At 47.8% G+C, this 25,958-nt stretch overlaps 1 protein-coding gene across 7 annotated transcripts in view; it reads left to right on the forward strand.

Moving 5' to 3' along the window:
• Nucleotides 1–25,958, forward strand: part of FAT3 (FAT atypical cadherin 3) — a 570,888-nt gene that overhangs the window by 485,467 nt on the left and 59,463 nt on the right. For all 7 annotated transcript variants that reach the window (XM_077341425.1, XM_077341429.1, XM_077341428.1 and 4 more), the window contains 6 exons: nucleotides 909–1,298; nucleotides 9,343–9,557; nucleotides 11,015–11,152; nucleotides 14,847–14,990; nucleotides 17,648–17,845; nucleotides 19,439–20,237. In XM_077341425.1, coding sequence (XP_077197540.1) covers nucleotides 909–1,298; nucleotides 9,343–9,557; nucleotides 11,015–11,152; nucleotides 14,847–14,990; nucleotides 17,648–17,845; nucleotides 19,439–20,237 — 1,884 coding nt within the window. The remainder of the gene's footprint in view (nucleotides 1–908; nucleotides 1,299–9,342; nucleotides 9,558–11,014; nucleotides 11,153–14,846; nucleotides 14,991–17,647; nucleotides 17,846–19,438; nucleotides 20,238–25,958) is intronic.

Genomic DNA, 25,958 nt, shown 5'->3' on the forward strand with positions numbered 1-25,958 from the left:
GTCCCCCCCACAAATGGCCAATGGTGGGCCAGGAGGGGATGGGAAGGGGAGGGGCCCTAGGTGAATGTGTACACAGCTATGCTTCCCAGCCATATTCTGAATGGTCACGCCAGGGAGAAACCAGGCTTGCTAATTACAAGGAGTCACATTCCATATGAATATATGGACTGTGCTCCCAGTTTCACCCGAGCCTCAGCTGGATGAGAGATTAGCCCAGCCAGATGTTCAACAGGCAGAGAGCTCTGACCAGCAGAAGACAAACCAGGGCTTAGACTCCAAAACCATTGCAGAATCTCTTCATTCCTCTGTCTAGCCGCCAGCTGCAGCTTCCTGTATTGTCAGCCCACCTGGGTCATTTGAGCCAATTAAGCAACACCAGCTACCTGTTCAGACAGCTCCAATCTAATAGGCCCCATGCTAGGTTAGCAAGACAGGTTAGCAAGACTCACAAAAACTTGTTAGTCATCACAGTATGAGACAAGGGACTGCTGACAACCTATATTAACTTAGGGTCAGAAGGCCTGGGTTGCCTGAATGAACCTTTGACTAAGTGGCCTGTCTGACTTTGCATTCTGCTTTGGATACTAATTCTCTCAGCCTTCCTGTCAGCTCATCTGTGCTTCCTTCCAGCAGAGAACTGAAACTTGAGACCAGCACAGTACTCCTCTGCATGGCACTTCTGTCCACTTACTTTTGCCCTCAAGTGTTGTAGTGTTGGGAGTAGTTACATTGGACTAGGCTTTGGAAGACCCAGGACGGAATCCCTACTCCACCATGAAAGTTCTCTCTCAGCCTTTGCTGTGAAAATAAAATGAAGGTGGGGACAATGGTGCCACTTCAGGTGTCCTTAGGGAGGAAAGCAGACAAAATCAATGGGCTAACGGTGCTTTCTTTTCTTTTCCCCACAGGTGTGAATAGAAAGATTGTCTATTCCCTCGCAGATTCTTCAGAAGGCTTTTTCTCTGTGGACAAGACCTCAGGAATCATCATTTTGGAACATCCACTGGACAGAGAACTTCAGCCTTCCTACAACATCACTGTCAAGGCCTCTGACCAGGGCATTGTGCAAACCCTGTCTTCATTTGCCACCGTTACCATTACAGTCCTGGACATTAATGACAATCCTCCCGTGTTTGAAAGAAGGGATTACCTCGTTACGGTGCCCGAGGACACCTCGCCCAGCGCTGAGATTCTGACTGTCTTTGCCACAAGCAAAGACATTGGCACCAATGCGGAGATCACCTACCTCATTCGGTCTGGGAATGAAAAGGCGAAATTCAGAATCAATTCAACAACAGGTATGCACATAAAGATGAAACAAATAACCTCTTAGTCCAGTGGTTCTCAACCTGGGGGTCGGGATCCCTTTGGGGGTTGAATGACCCTTTCCCAGGGGTCATGGCAGGGCAAGAAGCTTGGCCGGGGGGGGGGGGTGCGCCATCCACACAACAGCCTTGTGGGGTAGATCGAGATAGATTGTTGGTCTGTCTGGAGCAGCGGAAAAGAGCGAGAACGGCATGGTGGGACAAGAGGCAGAACTGAACTGAGAAACCCCCCAAAAAACCCAATTTATATACAATCATGAACAATGGATCTTCACGCCATTGGTCAGTTTTGGTTTAATTTCTGTAAAAGAACGCTTGCATAATTTAATGGTTGGGGGTCACCACAACATGAGGAACTGTATTAAAGGGTCGCGGCATTAGGAAGGTAGAGAGCCACTGTCTTAATCGGTTTGGTCAAACCATGTGCCCTCAAGGTTCAGAGAGTTAATGGAGTTTTGAAAAATTGATGAGGTGTAAGGTCCAGTCCGAGCCTCTTGTGGCGCAGAGTGGTAAGGCAGCTGTCTGACAGCTTTGCCCATAAGGCTGGGAGTTCAATCCCAGCAGCCGGCTCAAGGTTGACTCAGCCTTCCATCCTTCCGAGGTCGGTAAAATGAGTACCCAGCTTGCTGGGGGGTAAACGGTAACGACTGGGGAAGGCACTGGCAAACCACCCCGTATTGAGTCTGCCAAGAAAACGCTAGAGGGCGTCACCCCAAGGGTCAGACATGACTCGGTGCTTGCACAGGGAATACCTTTACCTTTAAGGTCCAGTCCAGAAAACTGCAGGAGCCCCACAAAACCTCTGTTAGGAAGAATGGTGTTCTTATCTGGCCCTTACCTGTGTGGGTCAGAGATAGTTCAAGGTCCACTGGCATTTCAAATAGGACCCATATCAAGTATTGATGCATCATGAGCCATCTCTCACTCCAGAGATAACAACAGGATAACAACACTCTCCTTCTCTGTAGAAATTTGCAGGTCCGTGGTTAAAGTATTTATTTCATCTTTATCCCTTCTTTCCTTCAAAGAACTGGAATAGTGACCTAAGTACTATTCCCCTTAGAGTTGGCTAAGGTAGGCCAAGAAAGTATCAGTGAACTTCATGGAGAAGCAGATAATATAAAGCTAGTTGGGTGTACGGTATGAGGAAATTGTGTGTGTTCAGGACTCGGTGATCGTTTTACGGGAGGTTCATTTTCTCCTCATCCTGGTTCTGTATCTCCAGGGCTTCTTAGAATCATAGAGTAGGAAGAAGCCATAGAGGCCATGTAGCCCACCTCCCTGCTCAGTGCAGGATCAGCCTACAGCATCCAGGATAAGTATCTGTCCAGCCACTGGTCAAAGACTGCCAGTGAGTAAGAGCTCACCACCTCCTTAGGCAGCCTATTCCACTGCTGAACTAGACTCACAGGATCCTAGAGTGGGAAGGGGCCGTACAGGCCATCTAGTCCAACCTCCTGCTCAGTGCAGGATGAGCCTACAGCATCCGGGATAAGCTACTGCTTGAAGACTGCCAGTGAGGGAGAGCTCACCACCTCCTTAGGCAGCCGGTTCTACTGCTGAATTACTCTAAATGTGAAAAACGTTTTCCTGATATCTAGCCAATATCATTCTACACGTAGTTGAAACCCAGGCCTGCAAGTCCTGTCTTCTACTGCCAACAGGAACCTTAGAACATGATTCTTAGGGCATGATTGGGTGCTACAAGGCCCAATGGGTCTTTCTCATGAGAAGATCCCTAGTCCATGACTGGCTCTCATCCTCACACTCTCCAGCACCATCCCTTTGCTGCCTCCATGCATCCCCTTTCTTCCTGCAAGGCCAGCCCCAACCTAGTATTTGCCAAAGTTCTAAATTTCTTGGAATCGCGATTGGCATAAATTATGCGCATCTATAATATTGCGTTGCCCCTTCAAGGATCGCTGCCTTGCCGTGGCAAGGGGGCTTGCGTAGCTCAGTGAAGCTATGAGCTATGCCGTGCAGGGCCACCCAAGACGGACAGGTCATAGCTGAGAGCTCTAACAAAAGGCGATCCACTGGAGAAGGCAATGGCAAACCACTCCAGTATCTTTGCCATGAAAACTCTATGGACAGTTCCAATAGGCATAACGATATGACGCCGGAAGATGAGCCCCTCAGGTCGGAAGGTGTCCAATATGAAATGGACTCCGGGGAATGGTAGAGGACAGGAAGGCGTGGAGGATCATTGTCCATGGGGTCGCAATGGGTCGGACACGAATTCGCACCTAACAACAACAAATAATATTGTGTTACTTAATATTCTCCGTGCATATGTTGTCGGGCTAATTTACCGCTAGCCTCATCAGTTTTTTTATCTGTTATCTGGAAAACTTTGACGTTACAGAATTGGTTTTGACTCATGCGTTCAGGTTTATCCATCAGTCCATGAGTTCAGTAGATTTATATTCGTAGACACAACTTCGGCTCTGAAATATTCGGGTACATTAAACGTTAAGTCTGAATAGATGTGACTGCTGCGGTTTCCCTTAATATGACAGTCTTTTCATGATCCCCGCTTTTGAAATCCGGCGAGCTGTCAGCAACTTTATCATACCCACCGAGTTCGGAATTCCCTCAAGTTGAACAGCAAAAAATGCATGTAGATTTGCCACCTAATCCTATATTGAAATCAGCAGATTGCAGTGGCTTAAACCAACCAGAAAATGCATTCAGAAAGGCTGTCAGGCTTTCATCTTCTGCTGTTCTCAACCAACTCTCATTTTTCGTACTCCCTTTCCTTGTGGCAGCTTCTGTGCAATCTAAATTTGTGGATGGGTTCCTCTCCCTTCGTCTTCCCACAAAATGGCCCCCTTCTCTCAATTTTTCACTATCACAGAGAGAGAAAATGAGCAATTGCCCTGGGCCCAAAGCATCTCTTAGAGAGCCTAAGGCAGCATCTTTTGGAAGGCCCTCAAAGACAGAGAGAGAAAGAGAGAGAAAGAATGTTCCTCTGTAATAGGGATGAATTAATATATCCTATCTCGTTTCCTTAATATTTATGTTTTGTCAACATTTTTCATCCCTCGCTTTTGGCTTTGTTTTTGTAGATTCCTTTCCATGCTGTATGATTATATTTCAGTGCACAATTTTTCTAACATATTTATACATTCAGCTTATATCGTGCATACCTAAATTACCTGTCTAATGCTGGCTTATTGAAGTATAAATGCCTACAGGAAAATGTCTGTGAAAGGAAATAGATACTGACATCATTTCAGAAGGTAACCATATTGCTCTGCAGTAGAACAGCTGGATTTGAATCTAGTTGTGCCCAGAGCTGTAAAGAATGGGCGGTATAAAAATCCAAATAAATAAATAAATTAGAAACCTCAAGATTTTGGGAGTACAGGCTCTGGAGGGTTAAAGCTACCTTCGGCAGGTACAAGTAGGAACAGAGATCCCACCTTCAGGCTGGGATACAAAGACTCAGGGATGTCCATTCCTACTTGTATATGACAAAGGGAGATTTGTCTCCCAAAAATGCATGCCCCCCCCCCGCCCAAGAATCTTGCTGGGCTCACGTCTAGGAAAAGGCAAGAAAATAGAGGCTCACAGGTTGAGTAACCTGAGTATTTGAGGGGATCTGGAAAGCAGAAATTAGCAATACAGCCATCAACCCTGTTCTTTTACCTTCTAACACTGATAATAGACAAAGAGATATGTTTTGAAGTGTCATTCCACTCAGTGCCTTCAGACTGCAGGCTCTTTCAGCCCACCCATTAGAAGAAGAAGAAGAAGAAGAAGAAGAAGAAGAAGAAGAAGAAGAAGAAGAAGAAGAAGAAGAAGAAGAAGAAGAGTTGGTTCTTATATGCCGCTTTTCTCTACCCAAAGGAGTCTCAAAGTGGCTTACAGTCGCCTTCCCTTTCCTCTCCCCACAACAGATACCCTGTGAGGTGGGTGAGGCCGAGAGAGCCCTGATATCACTGCTTGATCAGAACAGCTTTATTAGTGCTCTGGCAAGCCCAAGGTCACCCAGCTGGCTGCATGTTGGGGAGCAGGGAATCAAACCCGGCATGCCAGATTAGAAGTCCACACTCCTAACCACTACACCAAACAAGGGTAGCTCAGTGGCTCAGCACCTGCATTTTGTGCAGAAGGCACCCAGTTCAGTCCTTACGATATCCAGTTTAAAAGGGTCAGATCATAGGCGATGTGAAAGACCTCTACCTGATACCCTAGAGAGGTTGCTGCCAATCAGAGGAGACAATGCTGACTTTGGTCGAATCATTGGTCTGACTCAGTATGTAGCAGCCTCATACGTTCAGAGGCCTCTTCTCCTTCGGAATCCCATAACATGTCTTTAATCCTATGAAATGCCAAAGTTCCCAGCATGCCTTCTGGCGCGACCCTGTGTGGATGTCACATCCCCATTGACTTTTCCAATGAGCACACTTAGCATATTAGCAAAAGCAGATGATTGAAGTAGCGATACGAAGTTCATGTTTCTTGCTGAAACTAAATCGACAGGCTATACATTGATCCATATACCCCAAGAGTCCCCACCCTCAACAGACATCAATGCACCCCATTCCCAAAGAAAAGGAAGGCTCTTCTGTTCCCGCAAAAAGTGCGCGAACTAGCTTTGCACTCAGGTGCACATGACCTCATTCGTGACAAACCAACCAAGGACAAGTGCATCCAACGACATTCCAAACCAGCTTGGAAAGGAGGCGGGCAAGGGGTGATATGATTGCTGTGTTAAATTACATACATGTTGAAGAGGGGGCCAACTTGTTTATTGCAGCGTTGGATTCGAATTATGGGAAAGGAGGTTCTGCTTCAATATTAGAAAGCATTTTCTGTTGCTTAGGGCTGTTCATTGACGGAATGTGTTGCCTTGGACGGTGGTGGAGTTTCCTTTGTTGGAAATTTTGAAGAGGAGATTGGAAGAGTACCTGTCAGGAGTGTGTGACTTTTGAGTCTCTGAGAAGATGGGGGGGGGTCTCTTCCAGCTCTATGTGATTTTGATTCTAATTATCTTTAGATTGCTTTAGGATGCTTTGGGCTGATCCTGCATTGAGCAGGGGGTTGGACTAGATGGCCTGTATGCCCCCTTCCAACTCTATGATTCTATGATTCTATCTTACAATCAATGGAATCGACACAAGAGGAGCATTTGAGCTCACTTAGAACTCTTCTCTTGGCTGGTGGTTAGAAAATTTAGGAAGCTGGAAGGGGGAAAAAACAGATTTTTCAGGCCATAATGTTACCACTTGAGATCACAAGCATCCTCAAGTATTGGGACGGCCCAATGTCACGTAGATACAGGGATTAGGTCTTCTGTCATACGGGTGCCGGCCTGGCATTTTCCGCCAATGCGGAATCAGTCAGAGAGGAGGAAAACTGAAGACTTTGCTGCTTCTTTAGGCCCTTGTTCTTCACCAACCCAGAAAGGTCCTCTTTTTATTTATTAATTTATTTTATTTATTGTTTATTATTTAGATTTGTATACCGCCACCCCCCCCCCCCCAGCAAACGGTGTCTTCCAAATGTAATTGGCCTACATGGATGAGCTAATGATTCTCCCCGCCAGTCTGGGTGACCATCACTCCCCTCATCTTCCTTCTCCTCCTTCTTACTAAAACTCATTTCTTAGTCAAAAGGTTCTTTAAAAACAAGAAAACCAATTCAAGTGCACTTTTTACGGTTTATGGTTTAGGGGAGCTAGAGTGACAGCAGCATATCAACACCTCCAGGAGAAGAGGTAGGGAAAAGAATGGCGTTGGAGCTGTATTTTATAATGAGACCGAGGAGATAAATCATTAAGAAGGCCTCGGTGACGTTTAATCACCAAAGAGGACGAAAGGGGCATTTATTATGTATTAACATGTGACAGCTCCCTTATCAAGAGCTCAGGAGCAGGAGCTGAAAATTTCAAGCCGTCCTGTAATTATGTAAAATGCTCGATCAAGGCTTTGAAAGAAAATCGTCTCCGTGGAGCGTGGACAAATGGATATTTCGTGCCGGCGGATGGCTGCACACACAGCATATTTGGGGGGTAGGGATGCTTGTGGAGGGGATCCGGAACTCTCAAAACCACATATCGGTGGCAGGGGCGTGTATGTGGGGGTAGAAGTTAGCTAGCAGGGCCCCACTGCCTGTCTCAATGGCTTATTCCTTCGATATGCACATAGCCACACACAGTGGATTTCACTCCAGTCTAGGAGAGATTTACCGGTTATCTTTTTGAAAAATCCACCTGATGATCGTGAATTTTCTACACCCATAATGTAGACCCAGTATATTCATTGGCGCCTCATTGTCGTACAGACCTATGTCTAACCTCCCCATCTGACAAAAGGTGTTCGTGTCTATGGATATTCTATTTATAGATGGTTGGTGTGGGTTGATGGTTGACCTCTGAAGGAGATCCAATTGGATTGAAAAGTGTCTAGGTGTTTTGGTGTCTATGGCCTATTTTTTTGGCACTGTGTGTGTTGCTCAAAGCATTTTTTCATATTGTCTACTGCAATTTGAATGTGTTGTTTTATTTCCCCTTGTTTAGCAATGTGCGATAAAACATAGCTTCAATATATATTTTATAATAATCATTTTTAGATTTTTCAATCTTTTTGGTTTCTAAACCAGCTCAGCCAATACTGATACTGTATTTTGATTTAAGAACAATGTAAAGAATTTTGTAGAGCCTCTTGTGGCGCAGAGTGGTAAGGCAGCAGAAATGCACTCTGAAGCTCTGCCCATGAGGCTGGGAGTTCAATCCCAGCAGCCGGCTCAAGGTTGACTCAGCCTTCCATCCGTCTGAGGTCGGTAAAATGAGGACCCAGCTTGCTGGGGGGTAAACGGTCATGACTGGGGAAGGCACTGGCAAACCACCCCGTATTGAGTCTGCCATGAAAACGCTGGAGGGCGTCACCCCAAGGGTCAGACATGACCCGGTGCTTGCACAGGGGATACCTTTACCTTTAAAGAATTTTGCTTTTGCAATTTCTGTTTCAGAGAGTAGCCATGTGGGTGTAGTAGAATAGATTCGAATCCAGTAATATCTTAGAGCAGCCTTTCTCCATTTTTTCTTACTGTTGAGAAATCCCTGAAACATTCTTCAGGTTTTCAGATTCCCCTGAAGTGGTGTGATCATGTAGAATATGGTTGGGAAGCCTAGCGATGAATGTACCTACCTGAGACCCCTTCCCTTCTTAATCCCTCCAGGCCCATCATTAGCCATTTTGGGAGGGAAGGGGGGGGTGTAATATAACCATATATGGTTCCATCACCCAACAAATGTTTAACACATTTTAAAAATATATTTAAAAAAATAATTATCAAATCTTTCGAGAAACCCTTCCAGGGTCATCAAGAAACCCCAAGGTTTCATGAAGCCCTGGTTGAGAAAGCATGTCTTAGAGACATCAGATTTTCAGGGTATAGAAGAAAAAGAAGAAGAGTTGGTTCTTATATGCCACTTTTCTCTACCTGAAGGAGTCTCAAAGCGGCTTACAGTCGCCTTCCCTTTCCTCTCCCCACAACAGACACCCTGTGAGGTGGGTAGGGCTGAGAGAGCCCTGATATCACTGCTCGGTCAGAACAGTTTTATCAGTGCCATGGCGAGCCCAAGGTCACCCAGCTGGCTGCATGTGGGGGAGTGCAGAATCGAACCCGACATGCCAGATTAGAGGTCCGCACTCCTAACCACTACACCAAGCTGACACTACACCAAGCTTTCAAGAGGTAATTGACGAAGGTAGCTTTGACTCTCAAAAGGTTATACCCCGAACATCTTATCAGTCTCTAAAGGGCTACTGGCCTTGAATCTAGCTGCTACTATTGTGCATTTCAAATCTGGCCTTTCCAACATCATGAGCTTTTCAGTGTCATCCCCCCCCCCCCCACTGGGTGTATTGCAAAATAGCAAAACGAAACAAAGAAACAGTCCTCGTCATATAGAAGGACAGGAAAATCAACGCTAACGTTGACGTTCAACAAATTGTCACTATCCTTTGTGTTTGTCCTCTATTGAACGCCTGCTTCCATTTTCAAGGGTCCGTGTCTGTCGTCGAAGCTCTGGACTATGAAACGTGTAAAGATTTCTACCTCGTTGTGGAAGCCAAAGATGGGGGCAGCCCAGCGCTGAGTGCGGTGACAACTGTGAATATCAACGTGACGGACGTTAATGACAATGCACCGAGGTTCAGCCAAGGAGTCTACAGTGCCGTCATCAGCGAAGATGCCTCCGTCGGTGATTCGGTGATTACTGTGAGTAGCAAAGCCTTCACCAAGCGTACACGTGCCACATATGTGCAGCTGCCTCTGCCCTAAGCCTAACCCTAACTCTTTTATCATTAAGAAACCCCTGGAGCATTCTTCAGGCTTCAGGAAGCCCCAGGAACACTGCAATTCTGCAGAATATGGTTGGGAAGCACAGCTGAGGAAGAAGAAGAGTTGGTTCTTATATGCTGCTTTTCTCTACCAGAAGGAGTCTCAAAGCTGCTTACAATTGCCTTCCCTTCCGCTACCCACAACAGACACCCTATCAGGTAGGAGGAGCTGGGAGAGCCCTGCTAATACTGCTTAGTCCAGACACTTTTATCAGTGCTGTGGCGAGCCCAAGGTCACCCAGCAGGCTGCATGTGGGGGAGCACGGAATCAAACCCAGCTTGCCAGATTAGAAGTCCACATTCCTAACCACTACACCAAGCTACCTTCTCCAGTCCCATCATTGGCCATTTGGGGAGGACGGGAGGGGGGTTGACAGGACCATATATGGTCATATCACCAATAAATGTTTATCAAATAAAATAAATAAATAAAAATATTTAACTCCCAGCCATTTGGGAAACCCTTCCAGGGCTTCCAAGAAGCCCTGACGCTCAGTTGTACATTATCCCCCTCCCCACCCCGAAAAGAGGTGATGCCCAGAGATTAAGAGGATGATGAGCCTCTAATATAGGAAGATCCCTAAACCTGCTGGCTGTGAGGCAGCGGTAGAGCATCCGCAGTGCACCCAAAAGGTTCCAGGTTCAAACCCCAGCATCTCCAGCAGAAAGGTTCAGGTAGTCGGTGTTGTGAAAGACCTCACCCAGAGTTCCCGGAGAGCCACTCTTGAGTAGACAGTATCAACCTAGAGGGACTGACAGTCTGATTCAGTATTAGGCCTCTGGTGGCGCAGGGTGGTAAGGCAGCAGAAATGCTGTCTGAAGCTGTCTGCCCATGAGGCCGGGAGTTCAATCCCAGCAGCCGGCTCAAGGTTGACTCACCTTCCATCCGTCCGAGGTCGGTAAAATGAGTACCCAGCTTGCTGGGGGGTCAACGGTAATGACTGGGGAAGGCACTGGCAAACCACCCCGTATTGAGTCTGCCAAGAAAACGCTAGAGAGCGTCACCCCAAGGGTCAGACATGACTTGGTGCTTGCACAGGGGATACCTTTACCTTTATGTGTTTCTGGGATGAGGGTCAAGAGTGAGAAATGAGGTGGGGGGTTCAGATCAGTCTACTACCCAGGAAGTGGTACGTTAGCCAGGATCCTCCACCTACCCAGAAGCAACATCCTTCTTCCGTAGTGCAATTAGGGAAAGTGCAAGCTCCTTTGTGTCTTTTATTGATGCAATTTAATAAAGGGTTTCTCACAGACTGAATGTTCAGAATTTCATGGAATCTGTTTATCCATTCGTCCCCCTCCCTAACTTTCTGTTTCTCTTCAAATCCTCCAAAGCTGATAGCTGAAGACCTGGACAGCCCTCCCAATGGCCAGATTCATTTTTCTATAGTCAACGGAGATCGGGACAATGAATTTTCAATTGATCCCAGCTTAGGACTCATAAAGGTTAAGAAGAGATTGGACCGAGAACGGGTAAGACGGCACTGGACTGTTTGATTTCTCCGCCTTATTAGGAAACGGTATCGTTCTCAACATTCTTTAGCTTGTGTGAATGCTGGCATACCATGCTGGCATACCATTTTTACATTGTTTATTATACTAATTAGAATCATAGAAACATAGAATCATAGAGTTGGAAGGGGCCATACAGGCCATCTAGTCCAACCCCCTGCTCAATGCAGGATCAGCCCTAAGCATCCTAAATCATCCAAGAAAAGTGTGTATCCAACCTTTGCTTGAAGACTGCCAGTGAGGGGGAGCTCACCACCTCCTTAGGCAGCCTATTCTACTGCTGAACTACTCTGACTGTGAAAAACTTTTTCCTGATATCTAGCCGTTGTACTTGAAGTTTAAACCCATTACTGCGTGTCCTCTCCTCTGCAGCCAACAGAAACAGCATCCTGCCCTCCTCCAAGTGACAACCTTTCAAATACTTAAAGAGGGCTATCATGTCCCCTCTCAACCTCCTTTTCTCCAGGCTGAACATTCCCAAGTCCCTCAACCTATCTTCATAGGGCTTGGTCCCTTGGCCCCAGATCATCTTCGTCGCTCTCCTCTGTACCCTTTCAATTTTATCTACGTCCTTCTTGAAGTGAGGCCTCCAGAACTGCACACAGTACTCCAGGTGTGGTCTGACCAGTGCCGTATACAATGGGACTATGACATCTTGTGATTTTGATGTGATTGTACAGTCTGACATTCCTAGATCCTATTTTTGTACCTGGCCTGCACAGGTACCGTTTTGAAATATCTAACAAGTTCTAACGCTTTTTGTCGGAATGTTGTTTGAGAGTTCCGAGCCGGCAGATTTTAAGGTTGTGGGGAGAGGAAACATTGATAAGCAACACACACAGCTCAAAATTTCCATGTCTGGGTACTGTAACTGCACAGAGCATGGAACCCATGGCCATAACCCATGGATAATAAAGACTGGGAACGAGGAGCATCTCTTAATTTAGGGAGAAGAAATGGTCATTATTTTGTGGCATGACCTGTTTTACCCTAGTACTGTTGCATTGATTATCAAACATACTCATAGAATCCTAGAGCTGGAAGGGGCCAGACAGGCCATCTAGTCCGGCCCCTTGCTCAATACAGCATCAGCCTCAAGCAGCCATGATAAGTATCTGATAAGCACTGATAAAGCTGTTCTGACTGAGCAGGAATCTCAGGGCTCCCTCAGCCTCACCGACCTCACAGGGTGTCTGTTGTGGGGAGAGGAAAGGGAAGGCGATTGGAAGCTGCTTTGAGGCCCCTTCGGGTAGAGAAAAGCGGCATCTAAGAACCAACTCTTCTTCTTCTTCAGTAATATCAGGGCTCTCTCTCTTAACTCCCACCCATTTGGGAAACCCTTCCAAGGCTGTCAAGAAACCCCAGTGTTTCACAAAACCCTGGTTGAGAAAGCCTGGTCTATGTGATGCTCCTGCCTGGGAAGAGCTTGCTGCTTCCTTAGTCAGTGCCCCAAACCCTTATTTTATCCTGTCCCACTAAAGATCTTTTTGGATTTTATCCCCAAGACTCAAGAAGCAAGCAGGTGTCCCTTTGAGGATTGCTCCTGGAGGTATTAGAACCATCTGAATAAAAAACCTAGTCTGGCCCCTAGAAATCAGCTTATGAACACAGCATACCAAACATTGTTTTATTAAACTGGGAACACAGAACCAAATCCTACCTGGTTTCTGCAAACAAGCAAGGGCATCCGGTGAAACAGGCCAGCGTTTACCCAAAACCTTGAGCTAGAGAGAGCAGCTCTGTTTGCCTCCAGGCTGCGAAAGAAAGCGCCCTTCCTGTATTAACATGACAGCAGGATAAAGCTGTCAATATTTGGAATCGCCATCGCAAACAGTTTCCCAGCAGAATGCAGGAGAAGCAGAGGCTGCGTGGATTTATTGCCATCTGTAGACCGTCGGGGGGAAAAAAAGATCTCGAGCCAGAATTAGGTGCGGTTAGGCTCCATTAGAATAAATAAGGCAATTGGCACACATCAAGGAAGCTCATGTTCTATTGATCTGGATGGAATTAGAGGCTGCGGGCGTAGCTACCTGGAAATAAAGCTAGATTCAAATGGGTAGCCGTGTTGTTCTGAAGTAGCACAACAAAATCAGAGTCCAGTCGCACCTTTAAGACCAACAAAGATTTATTCAAGGCGTGAGCTTTCGAGTGCAAGCACTCTTCCTCAGGCTAAATAAAGCTGCAAGCACATGTTCCAAAGAAGCAAGCAGGGAAATGCGTGCTCACTTTTCTCTTGTAATGCCTAGCTGAAGAGGGGGGAAGTGACATCAGTCATCCAATTAGCACTTGGGGTCACCACTCTGTTCATTGGCTAATACGTGGGCCTTGTGATTGGGAGGTCACAGTTACCAGGGAGATAAAGGTCAGCACGCCACAATCTTCTCCAACTTGCCTAGTTGCCAGTGGCAAGAATTTTTTTCATCATGGGTGAATAAATACCGTGATCCCAGAGGATGGTGGGATGTGCCGCCAACTTACCGCTGTCATGACCCTAGGAGTGCAGTCCACCGTTCTCTTCAGAACCAACAAACCAGAGTCCCAATCATGGGAATAATCCTGCAGCACTGAATCCTGGAGTGGGAAGGGGCCAGACAGGCCACCTAGTCCCACCCCCTGCTCAATGCAGGATCAGCCTCAAGCATCCAAGATAGATATTTGTGCAGCCACTGGTTGAAGACTGTCAGCATCTGTAGTGAGATAAGAACCCTATGTCCCTATTCAGCCCTGGGGGCTCCACTGAGAAGGTCATTCCATTTTTTTTTAACCTACGACTGGCTGTTCTTAAAGAAATGTCTGTGCAAGACTGCTGAATTTGAGGTTATTCACACATTCTGTTGTTCAAAACAATAGAACTCCCCCACCCACTGGAATAGGGACCGAGGATTCTTACCTCACTTTGAAAGCTCTTTTTCCAGACATCGCCCTATTGTCGTTTCATCACTTTCTTCAGCATAGGACTATTTTGCCACTCTTAGACAAACATTCAGGTTCATCCAATAGAACAGGGGTAGTCAACCTGTGGTCCTCCAGATGTCCATGGACTACAATTCCCATGAGCCCCTGACATCAAACGCTGGCAGGGGCTCATGGGAATTGTAGTCCGTGGACATCTGGAGGACCACAGGTTGACTACCCCTGCAATAGAATATGTCTTGAAAATCTTTGGTTGCTGAAAATCCTCCAGTCTCAAGATGTGCCGCAAAATTTTGTGTTTCGGTTTTGTGTATTTCTCCCGCAGCAACCTGTGATTCCCCTCCCATGCTCATGGGAGACACGAAACCCTTCAAGTAGGTCCCTAATCCGATGAGTCTGGTTGGTCGACAATATTAGTGTCGTTGTGGCTTATGGTCTCTTTCTCATGGGGACACAGAGCGGATTACCCAGAGCAAGAGTCCACGCAAAGAGCCTTCTAATTTTGAGGAAAACTGACATGGGAAGATTTTGAATGAGCCCTGATAAATGTTAAACAATTATTCTAAATATACTCCAACTTAATTAACCCATTTGGGAAACCCTCCCAGGGCTATCAAGAAACCCCAGAGAATCACGAAACCCTGGTTGGGGAAGCCTGGTCTACGCATACATAGATACAAGGATTTTGAACCTTTCTTTCAGAATGTTTTAACTTTTCTTTCCCTTTTGTTACCTTTCTCAGGTATCCGGCTATTCTTTAGTCATTCAAGCGAGAGATAGCGGCATTCCTTCTTTGTCGGCATCCGTAACGGTCAATGTCGACATTTCGGACGTGAATGATAACAGCCCCATTTTCACACCTGCCAACTACACGGCTGTGATTCAGGTAAGTTTATCCTGGGCGTTATCACTCCTGGCCCTCCAGCCCCCCGCCCGACCCCGTATTAATCTGACCTTTAAAATATGAAGGTGTTTGTGTTTCGGTGGCTTTGGGTGATTTATCAGCCGGCAGTTGTGTCAAATTACCCATTTCTGTCCAGGGATAGGATAAGGATGTTGTTCTTCCATTCCTTAACATGTTTTGTGTTCGCAGAGATAACTCAGCACAGAGCGTGTGCGAAACGATTTGCTCTTGATAAAACAAATTGTTTGGGAATTGTTCTGTTGTGAGAAGTGGCCACTGTGGTTGTGTCCTGCATTCTTAAGGGATGATGAACACTGCAATGTTAGGCATGCATACTTACTCAGGAGAGAATCCGGCTTGCGTGGACCAAGGCTGATTCTGCACTTACCGTATTTGCCGGCGTATAAGACGACTGGGCGTATAAGACGACCCCCCAACATTCCCACTCAAAATATAGAGTTTGTTACATTACATTACAGTACTATGGGCCACTATGGGCAACTATATCTATCCCAACTGAAGTACACCCGGCGTATAGGACGACCCCCCCCACTTGGAGGCATGTTTTTCAGGGGGGAAAGTAGTCTTATACGCCAGCAAATACTGTACTTTATTTTTCTGCTGTCGATCCTGTTGAATTCAGATCAATTTGAACCCGAGCCTTTGTGCTCCCCCTCCCCCGGACATGAAACAGAAACCCATCTGCACTTGAGCATGACACTGCTCTTCCTAAAGGAGCGGGTGAGCAAGGGGGTGGGTGGGCGGATGGGGAAGACCGAGACGAGCCAGCAGCAGCCTCTCCCAGAATGAGGCAAATCGCTGCTACGAGAAGTGTGGATTCTGGAGCACAGTCACTTTAAACCTTTTCATCATCGAGCTTCTGTATTAATAGGGAATGTTGAACAGGGGTTAAGATGACACAATCTTGGTCACTTAAAAATGTTTAATACTAGTTCAGTTCCCAATGAAAGCTCGGAACAGATGTTTAGCAATGGTTAGAAATTGCAGATCTTTGGGAGGAAAATCTTTCATCCTGGAACTAGGAAGTCTTAGAACTGGCGCCCAGCCAATCAGGGACAGACTGCTTCTCTACCTCTGCGGGGAGGACGTGATTCTGGGAAAACACAGATCTACACTTTAATACTGGGAGCCCTCAAAGGAGCTTGATCAATTATACCAAGTTATCTCCACTTCTGGATATTGCGGGGGAAAGGTCGGGTCACCGCGGCTCAATCAGATCGGTTGCAGATGGGGAATTTAAATCACCCCAAATCAAAATGGAAATCGCATTTAGTGTAGACGGCAGGGATTTAAGAGACCTGGGATTGGAATCAAAGCTCCGTGCAGATTCACCCTAGGTCTGCGGGGCTATCTGCCTTTCATGGTCACGTGGGTTCGAATGCTACTTCTGAGCCTCATCTGTATAGTGCATTAGAACCTTCAGGACACCACTCTGAATATTATCCCATTAATCCTTACAACAGTCTTGCAAGGTAGGGCAACGTTGTTCTTCCCACCCTGCAAATGGGTGGGCAGGAGATGAGAAACGGGAGCTTCCAGAGAGTGACGTTCCTGAGTTCTGGGCTCTGGTAACAGTTCTGGGGAGATTTGCATGGCACACTCATACGTTGTCTGGTCCTAGGTACATTTATCCAGCGATAAATCGGTGGGGCTTAGGTCCAAGTAAGTGTGCATAGGACTGCAGTCTGGACTTCTGTGCTACCCTAGATCTCAGACTGCATGACTGCTGCGTAGTCTAGCTGGGCATGAAACATCCCACCGAAACAGGATCTGAATTGGTCCCTACCTGCACTGTGAAACTTCCTATTCAACTTGACTGTGCTGTTTAGGAATTCATAGAATCATAGAGTTGGAAGGGGCCATACAGGCCATCTAGTCCAACTCCCTGCTCAACGCAGGATCAGCCCTAAGCATTCTTTTCCTGATATCTAGCCTATATCGTTGTACTTGAAGTTTAAACCCATTACTGCGTGTCCTCTCCTCTGCAGCCAACAGAAACAGCATCCTGCCCTCCTCCAAGTGACAACCTTTCAAATACTTAAAGAGGGCTATCATGTCCCCTCTCAGCCTCCTCTTCTCCAGGCTGAACATTCCCAAGTCCCTCAACCTATCTTCATAGGGCTTGGTCCCTTGGCCCCAGATCATCATTCCTCGTATTGTTCTGGGTCTCTGTTATTTCACAATCAGACCGACAGGCCTAGAACTCCCATATCAGTAGATGGTAGCACATGGGCTGGGTGGGGCCTGTTAGAAGCTAGATGGTCACTTTCATCGGCCCCAGCCAAAAGCCTAGCGGAAGAGCTCTGTAGGACCAGCCCTGCAGAACTGAGCCAGCTCCGGCAGTGCCCGGATGTAGACCTGTCCCAGAGCGGATGTGAAAAGCAGCCCTAGTTCATGATTTTTTCTAAATGTTTCTGCAAACGAGTCCTTTCATAACCAGAGTGAAGCAGGATGGGATGGAAGCCCTGCCAGAACCAGCATCTTTGGTTGCAGAAACACCGCATTCTTACATATTCTAGGCAGGAAACATGTTTGTCTCCGCCGCATGCCAAGACGTGTAATTAAAATCTCCTCTCTTTTCCCCCCTCCTGCATCTACATTGTGCATCGGCACAAAAGGAGAACAAACCGGTGGGAACGAGCATTTTGCAGCTGGTGGTGACGGACAAAGACTCCCTGCACAACGGGCCCCCTTTTGCCTTCTCCGTTTTGTCGGGCAACGAAGAGGAGGGGTTCACACTAGACGCACAAGGCATCTTGCGCTCTGCGGTGGTGTTCAAGCACTTGGTAGAGACCGAATATGTGCTCTGCATCCAGGTATTGTGCGGCTGAGCAAGAAGTAGCCAGACGTCATTCTCCTGTCCAAGAATTATTATATCGATATATCGCTGCTGCTTATTTATAATAATTTATTTCTCTGCATTCTTTTATACTGTGGGCAACCCTTTCTAGCCGTCCTGAATGTTGTATAGACCAGGGGTAGTCAAACCTGTGGTCCTCCAGATGTTCATGGACTACAATTCCCATGAGCCCCTGCCAGCGTTTGACTACCCCTGGTATAGACGATCGGGTAACCCGCTGCCTTCCAAATCATTTGCATGAAATGGAGTTTTGGAAGGAGCTGACATTAACTCTGTAAGATTTTTCTTTTCTGTTTTGCTTATGAATGGACAGGAGCAAAGGGGAAAATATACCTTCGTAGCAAGGGAAAAAATGCAAATGGCAAAATCCCAAGAGGTGAAGAAGAAGAGGGTGATTTAAAAAAAACAACACTGGGTAAAAGGAGTGAGAGAGTAAAACCAATACTCTAATTGAAACGTTATTTGAATCCGCACAGCCCATCAGACTCTCTGGTGGCCCATGAAAAACCTTCTGGAAGGAGTCCCACCTGACTTCACCCACATTATACAAGCATTTGGTGGGCCCCAGGAAGAATGTTGGCAGGTGCTATGTTTCTAGACCCCTGTTCTAGAACCTCCTAAGGTATCCCCTGTGCAAGCACCGAGTCATGTTTGACCCTTGGGGTGACGCCCTCTAGCGTTTTCATGGCAGACTCAATACGGGGTGGTTTGCCAGTGCCTTCCCCAGTCATTACCGTTTACCCCACAGCAAGCAAGCTGGGTACTCATTTTACCGACCTCAGAAGGATGGAAGGCTGAGTCAAACCTTGAGCCAGCTGCTGGGATCGAACTCCCAGCCTCATGAGCAGAACTTTCAGACTGCATGTCTGCTGCCTTACCACTCTGTGCCACAAGAGGCTCTTTTGAACCTCCTAAGATACTACAAAATGTCCTGAAGCCCCCCTCGGCAATGATGGGGAAAGGAGGAGATGCAATTTTAATTGGGAAGTCCATGAAAATCTCAGATCCCTCTATGTGAGTGGAAGTCCCTTCCGTTGACACCAAGGGTACCCTGAGATTCCCAAATTTAAAGAACAGAGATCCAAAAACGCAGCTTGGTGTAGTAGTTAAGAGTGGTGGCCTCCAATCTGGAGAACTGGGTTTGATTCCCCACTCCTCTGTGTGACATTGGACCAGTCACAGTTCTCTGAGAGCTCTCTCAGCCCCACCTCTCAGGGTATCTGTTGGGGGAGAGGAAGGGAAGGTGATTGGAAGCTGCTCTGAGACTCCTTCGAGTAGAGAAAAGTGGCATATAAGAATCAACTCTACTTCAGTAGTACCAAGGGCTCTCTCAGCCTCACCTCCCTCGCAGGGTGTCTGTTGTGGGGAGAGGAAAGGGAAGGCGATTGGAAGCCGCTTTGAGGCTCCTTCAGGTAAAGAAAACCCCAGCTCTTCCCTCTTCAAACCAGCTCTTCAAAGGGCTGCTAAGGGAACGTTTGGCCAGTCTTTAAAGTGAAGTCCATTTTTTTTTTCACCCCTAAAACTAACCTCTCATCGATCTCATCTTCAGGCAAAGGATTCTGGGAGGCCTCAGCAGACCTCCCAAACCTACATTCAGATCCGAGTGATCGAGGAAAGCATCCACAAGCCCACAGCCGTTCCCCTGGAGATCTTTATTGTCACCATGGAAGACGATTTCCCGGGCGGCGTCATCGGAAAGATCCACGCGACGGACCAGGACATGTACGACGTCCTCACGTACGGCCTGAAGTCGGAGCAGAAGAGCTTGTTCAAGGTCAACCACCACGACGGGAAGATCATTGCCCTGGGGGGCCTGGACAGCGGGAAGTACGTCCTGAACGTTTCCGTGAGCGACGGGCGCTTCCACGTGCCCGTGGACGTGACGGTCCACGTGGAGCAGCTCGTGCAGGAGATGCTGCAGAACACGGTCACCATCCGCTTCGAGAACGTCTCGCCCGAGGACTTCGTGGGGCTCCACATGCACGGCTTCCGGCGCACCCTCCGCAACGCCGTCCTCACCCAGAAGCAAGACAGCCTGCACATCATCAGCATTCAGCCCGTGGCCGGCAACACGCAGCTCGACATGCTGTTCGCCGTCCAGATGCACGCCGGCGGCTTCTACAAGCCGGCCTACCTGATCCAGAAGCTCACCAACGCGAGACGGCACTTGGAAAACGTGATCCGCATCGCCGCCATCCTGGAAAAGAACTGCTCCGGGATGGATTGCCAGGAGCAGCACTGCGAGCAGAGCCTGTCGATCGATTCCCACTCGCTGATGACCTACAGCACGGCGCGCATCAGCTTCGTGTGCCCCCGCTTCTACCGCAACGTGCGCTGCTCTTGCAATGGTGAGTGGTACCCCCCCCTCCCCGCCACTGGGCCACACTCGGGAGCCCCTTTTTTGGGAGGGGGGGGTCGGTTTTAATGGCTCTGCTGCCAATCAACCGAAGCAGTTCATTTCAGTTGGTTAGGAGGGCTTTTGGAAGACCGGAGTGGCCGCGAGAGAATCGATTTCTCATGCTCAGCAGGAGCGGTTGGTGTTTATTGACGGCAAATGGGGGGTGAGGAACTTTGACCCCTCGCGACAAAGCCGGAGACGCTTCAGTCAAAAGAGGTCTATTGTCCCTGGGGCGGGGGGTAGTGGGGTTTCCAGCCAAATGTTCTGCGGCCCGAAAAGGATGCCTACGTCTGGGCAGGCCCAATCCACATTCAGCCGTTTTCAGATGGAGGGTGACATTTGACCTGTGTGATAAAGTTAAAAGGGCCCTTTCTCAGTCTTGATCTCGGGGGCTCTTCGATTTTTGTTGTTGTTTTTCTTTCCAGGAGAAAGGGAAGCCGGTAAAGTATTTCATTAAGTAATTGGGAGCAGAAGAGGAGTCCCTGACCTTTTTCAGACTATGTGCTGCTCTGAGGCCATAGCTGGGTCTTTTTTGTTTTTTAATTAGCCACCTTGGGAACGTTTTCCGCTGCCCTTCCTACCATTTCAGCGGGTCTTAGGAGATCCGCATTCTGCTTTCTCATGGCCTCGGGCGCCGTCTTATGCGTTTGAGCTACGTGCCGCTTTGTAGAGCTGGCGTCTGAATACGGGGTCGCGGGATGAGACAAATCCAGCAGTCTGCTTGGGATCTGTTTTCCGACGTTCGTTATTTACCCATCATAATCTGACAAGTCATTTTACATCAGTACAGTCGCTACTGCATTCGTGATGCCAGCCCGAACTTTTTCTCCTGATTGTGGCCTCACAGAAATTTGGATTTCGGCCCCCCTGAGATGGTTACTCTTCCCTCCTCTCAGCGTCCAAATTCTGTTGCTTTCTGCCTTGTGTTTATCACCAAGACGTGCTGAATACAGAACAGAGTGAGAAAATACAGAACAGACAGCGCAAAATCTTTGCCGTCAATGCAGTGGGTGTTTAGGATAGATGAATAAGTCTGATTAATAGCAGGATAAGGGAGTCTGAGTTGACAGTGCATTTCTGATATTTGAGAGAAGTTTGTGTTAGCTGCCCTGGGCGGCCTTGCCTTTCAGACAGGGTTGCCGGCTCCAGGTTTGGAAATACACTGAGATTTTGCAGGTGGAGCCTTAGGAGAATCCAATTTTCACCTGTTTTCTCACCCGGAGATCAGTTAAAATAGCATGAGATCTCCAGCCTGGAGGTTGGCAGCCCCGATTACAGAGACCTGTATGACCCATAGGTGTGCACTGGCATTTGCTTGCCCTAAATGAGCCAGTTTGGTGTAGCGGTTAGGAGTGCGGACTTCTAATCTGGCATGCCAGGTTCAATTCTGCGCTCCCCCACAGGCAACCAGCTGGGTGACCTTGGGCTGGCCACGGCACTGATAAAACTGTTCTGACCGGGCAGTGATATCAGGGCTCTCTCAGCCTCACCCACCTCACAGGGTTTCTGTTGTGGGGAGAGGAATGGGAAGGCGACTGTAAGCCGCTTTGAGCCTCCTTCGGGTAGGGAAAAGCGGCATATAAGAACCAACTTCTTCTTCTTCTAAATATCCAGGCATTTCCTTGCCCTAACGATCCAGATCATTCTTAACTGCTGAAAGGTCAAGAGACTACGTTGGGCATCTTTGAAAGCACAGGAGGAAAGCGTCCTAGCAGAGAACCAATAAAGTTGCATTTCTGAAAATTACCGGGGGTCACAGGCCCATGTCACAACCTGGTTGCCATGGCACTGAAGTGCCTCCTCCATGCCCTCTGCCAGACAGGGTTCTGGCCCACCCAGCCCCTCCCGAACTCCCACACAGCATGGCTTGTCTTTTAAATGGGCAGCAACCTTCCCCATTGCATGAGAGCCCCCTGCCAGAGTCGGGGTCTGCTGTGCCCCCCACCCGAGCAATCAGGAGGATATACTTTAGGAGAAATTAAATCATAATAATGCCACCTGCGTATTCGCGGGCAAAGTTGGTGAGAAGCCCGAGAGCAGAAATGGCACATTCTTGAGATACGTATCTTAAAAGGAAGGCAATTCCCAGTGGCAGATGTCATGGTTATTTACAATTTATGCATGCCAGCTGTGCAGAAGCTTTACCTAGTTTACCTTGATTAGCAAACTGAGTTATCAAAACACAAAATAGGCCGAAAGACAGGGAAGCAAGAGCTCGGGACTCTCCAAGGGTCCAGAAGTTTGTTTCGGCTTGGATAACGGCCAGAACCAATGAGGTGCTCCGGTCCAGAACTTCAGCCTGCAATCCATAAAGTTTCATTTTCAAGCCGTCGGAATTAATCCCGCCGACGTTAATGAAATTGTTCAGACCTGTGGATGCCCAACCAGATGTCCCAAGCAATAAGCAAAGAGGACCGGGGAATTTTCTTTCCTGCTGGTAATGTAAACTCTCAGAAGGTGGTTATTTTCCCACATGCAACCGTCTGTGCGGGACGTAACGTTATGTTAATAAAACCCCGAGTAATTAAATCCTACAAGATTTGAAAATGATTTTCATTGGCAGTCTTCCTTTCTACACAGGAGGCGAGCAGGACTGCTCAAACCCTTCTTCCTTGTTCAGATTTACCTCCCTGCGTTTCAGGAATTATATTTCACTGGCACGGTTACTTGATTTGGAGCTGGGCCATTGGCCGGCCTGCCTAGGCAAGCTGGCAACCACTGTCCAAACGGGGGGGGGGGGGGGGGCGGCAAGAGATCTTTCCCAACGCATCTTCCTGCTATTCTTTCAGTGAAGGTGTTGTGTATGTAGACCTGCCCAGGACCCGAGCCTGAGGTCCAAAGCAGGATCATAATCCTGCAATCACGATTGGCCATTGTGTGGCTGGATCCCAACTGCTGGATCCAATCAGTTCATAGTGAAACTGACCAATAGTGTGCCCTGGTAGGAATCTCCTGTTGTTCTCACTTGTATATACGTTGGCATTTTTTAGGGGATTCCTTAGTTCAGTTTTAGTTCTCTGCACCTTACATCTGGGGTCCATAAAGAGCTGAGATGGACTCACAACATCCGTGCCTCCTTAACTCACGGATTTAATAGGAGGCGCCAGAAATTGGGCCTTCTTTGTTTAGAGTATGTGATGTTACCTCCACCTACTTTGTAGGACCAAGCTAAACATGACATCTGCGACAATTTGGGTCTGTTAGCCTTTAAGCTCTCTTCTGCAGCTACAGTCTTAAGCATGGTTTTGTACAATATAAAGGTAAAGGTATCCCCTGTGCATGTCTGACCCTTGGGGTGTCGCCCTCCAGCATTTTCATGGCAGACTCAATACCGGGTGGTTTGCCAGTGCCTTCCCCAGTCATTACCGTTTACCCCCCAGCAGCAAGCTGGGTACTCATTTTACGGACCTCGGAAGGATGGAAGGCTGAGTCAACCTTGAACCGGCTGCTGGGGTTGAACTCCCAGCCTCATGGGCAGAGCTTCAGACTGCATGTCTGCTGCCTTACCACTCTGCGCCACAAGAGGCTCTTGTTGTACAAATGCTGTGATCTTGGTTTAATCCTGGCCTGTTATCTGGCCACACCCTCGCAGGCTACAGAGAGAAACTAGCATTTGTCAAGCGGAATCAATATTTGAGTGATCTGTGGACGCAATCGTGGTTTCACAGATTAACCACAGGCAAAATTTGTCACGGTTTCACGTGATGTCTGTACAGAGCCAATTGTGGCATCCATCAAAGGTAGGAGATGCCCTCAGAAGAACACAGAAAGCAGCATGCATCCCCTGATTCTCTGATGTGCAAATCACAGTATACAAGGAGCCAACATTTTGGCCGCCCCGAGCCATACTGCTGAATCATCCTCTTCTTTAAATAATTCTTGGATAGCTTTCTGTGCCACATTGGGAGACTTCAGAGCACTTGCAGCTGCCGTGGGTGGAGGAACAGACATCTCCAAGGGAGCCGTTTTGAGAGCCACAGTTAGAGGAGAACATGCATGTTGGGAGGAGGACTTGTTGTTTTTAGGTGCGAAGTCGTGTCTGACCCATCGCGACCCCATGGACAATGATCCTCCAGGCCTTCCTGTCCTCTACCATTCCCCGGAGTCCACTTAAGTTTGCACCTACTGCTTCAGTGACTCCATCCAGTCACCTCATTCTCTGTCGTCCCCTTCTTCTTTTGCCCTCGATCGCTCCCAGCATTAGGCTCTTCTCCAGGGAGTCCTTCCTTCTCATGAGGTGGCCGAAGTATTGGAGCTTCATCTTCAGAATCTGGCCTTCTAAGGAGCAGGCAGGGCTGATCTCCTCTAGGACTGACCGGTTTGTTTGCCTTGCAGTCCAAGGGACTCGCAAGAGTCTTCTCCAGCACCAGAGTTCAAAAGCCTCAATTCTTTGACTCTCGGCCTTCCTTGTGGTCCAGCTTTCACAGCCATGCATTGCAACTGAGAAGACCATAGCCTTGACTAGATGCACTTTTGTTGGCAGGGTGCTTTTTAGGCTGCTGTCTAGATTTGCCATAGCTTTCCTCCCCAGGAGCAAGCGTCTTTTAATTTCTTTGCTGCAATCCCCATCGGCAGTGATCTTGGAGGAGGACTAGAGAATCCCTAATGTGACAATGATATAAGCGTTCAGGAATTTTGCTGACACTGTTGTGTAGCACACAGTGTCGTTAAAATACAACTTGTCACAAGTCAGCGTTAGCGCTGACACACTTGTCACCCCGTTGGATGACAATTGTTGGTTTCCCTGTCAGGAGAGTAAATATAAGAATCAACAACAATAATGAATAGGAAGATGGGCTCCTCCATGCTTCAGATCTCTGGCCTTATTTTCTGAATGCCACTTGGAGGGTAGTCATCGATAGGCTGAGCCTCTGCCACAACCCTGATCGTCATTCAATTATAAGGGCTTTCACGTCCCACTGGGAGGCTGTATCTGCGTATACTGTGGTAAAGGTAACCCTGTGCAAGCACTGACTCATATCTGACCCTTGGGGTAAGGCCCTCTAGCGTTTTCTTGGCAGACTCAATACAGGGTGGTTTGCCAGTGCCTTCCCCAGTCATTACCATTTTACTCCCCCCCCCCCCCAGCAAGCTGGGTATTCATTTTACCGACCTGGGAAGGATGGAAGGCTGAGTCAACCTTGAGCCAGCTGCTGGGATTGAACTCCCAATCTCATGGACAGGCAGCTTCAGACAGCATGTTGGCTGCCTTACCACCCTGTGCCACAAGAGGCTCTTGATACTGTGGTAGCCTCAGCTTTTAGTAATGGCAGAGTCTGTCAGGGTCATGAGTTACCCAAGACGGGTTGAGGCGAGATATCCCAGCTCACTTTCAGCCATTGCACTGCACCGACTCTGCCATGGCAAGGAGTGAATGTGGAGTAAAGGCTAAGCTGCACACTGAGTTTCTTGAATCCGGAACAATGTGCTTTGAGTTTATTCAGTAGCCACACTACTTCTGACATCATGGGCTATGGCGGTCATAGGGCTTGCTGGTACATCAGAAGGCTGAATCCAGATGTGCAGTTATGTACATCCACCTTTTGTTAAATCCATGTAGCTAGGCAACCATTGCCTGAGCATGGGGGGGAGAGGATCATTTGGGCATGATACTGGGGTCACTGTGGGTATTATTATTGTTGTTGTTGTTGTTGTTGTTGTTGTTGTTATT

This window comes from Paroedura picta, chromosome 6 (assembly GCF_049243985.1).
Source record: "Paroedura picta isolate Pp20150507F chromosome 6, Ppicta_v3.0, whole genome shotgun sequence".
In the NCBI taxonomy this organism is placed as follows: Eukaryota; Metazoa; Chordata; class Lepidosauria; order Squamata; family Gekkonidae; genus Paroedura; species Paroedura picta.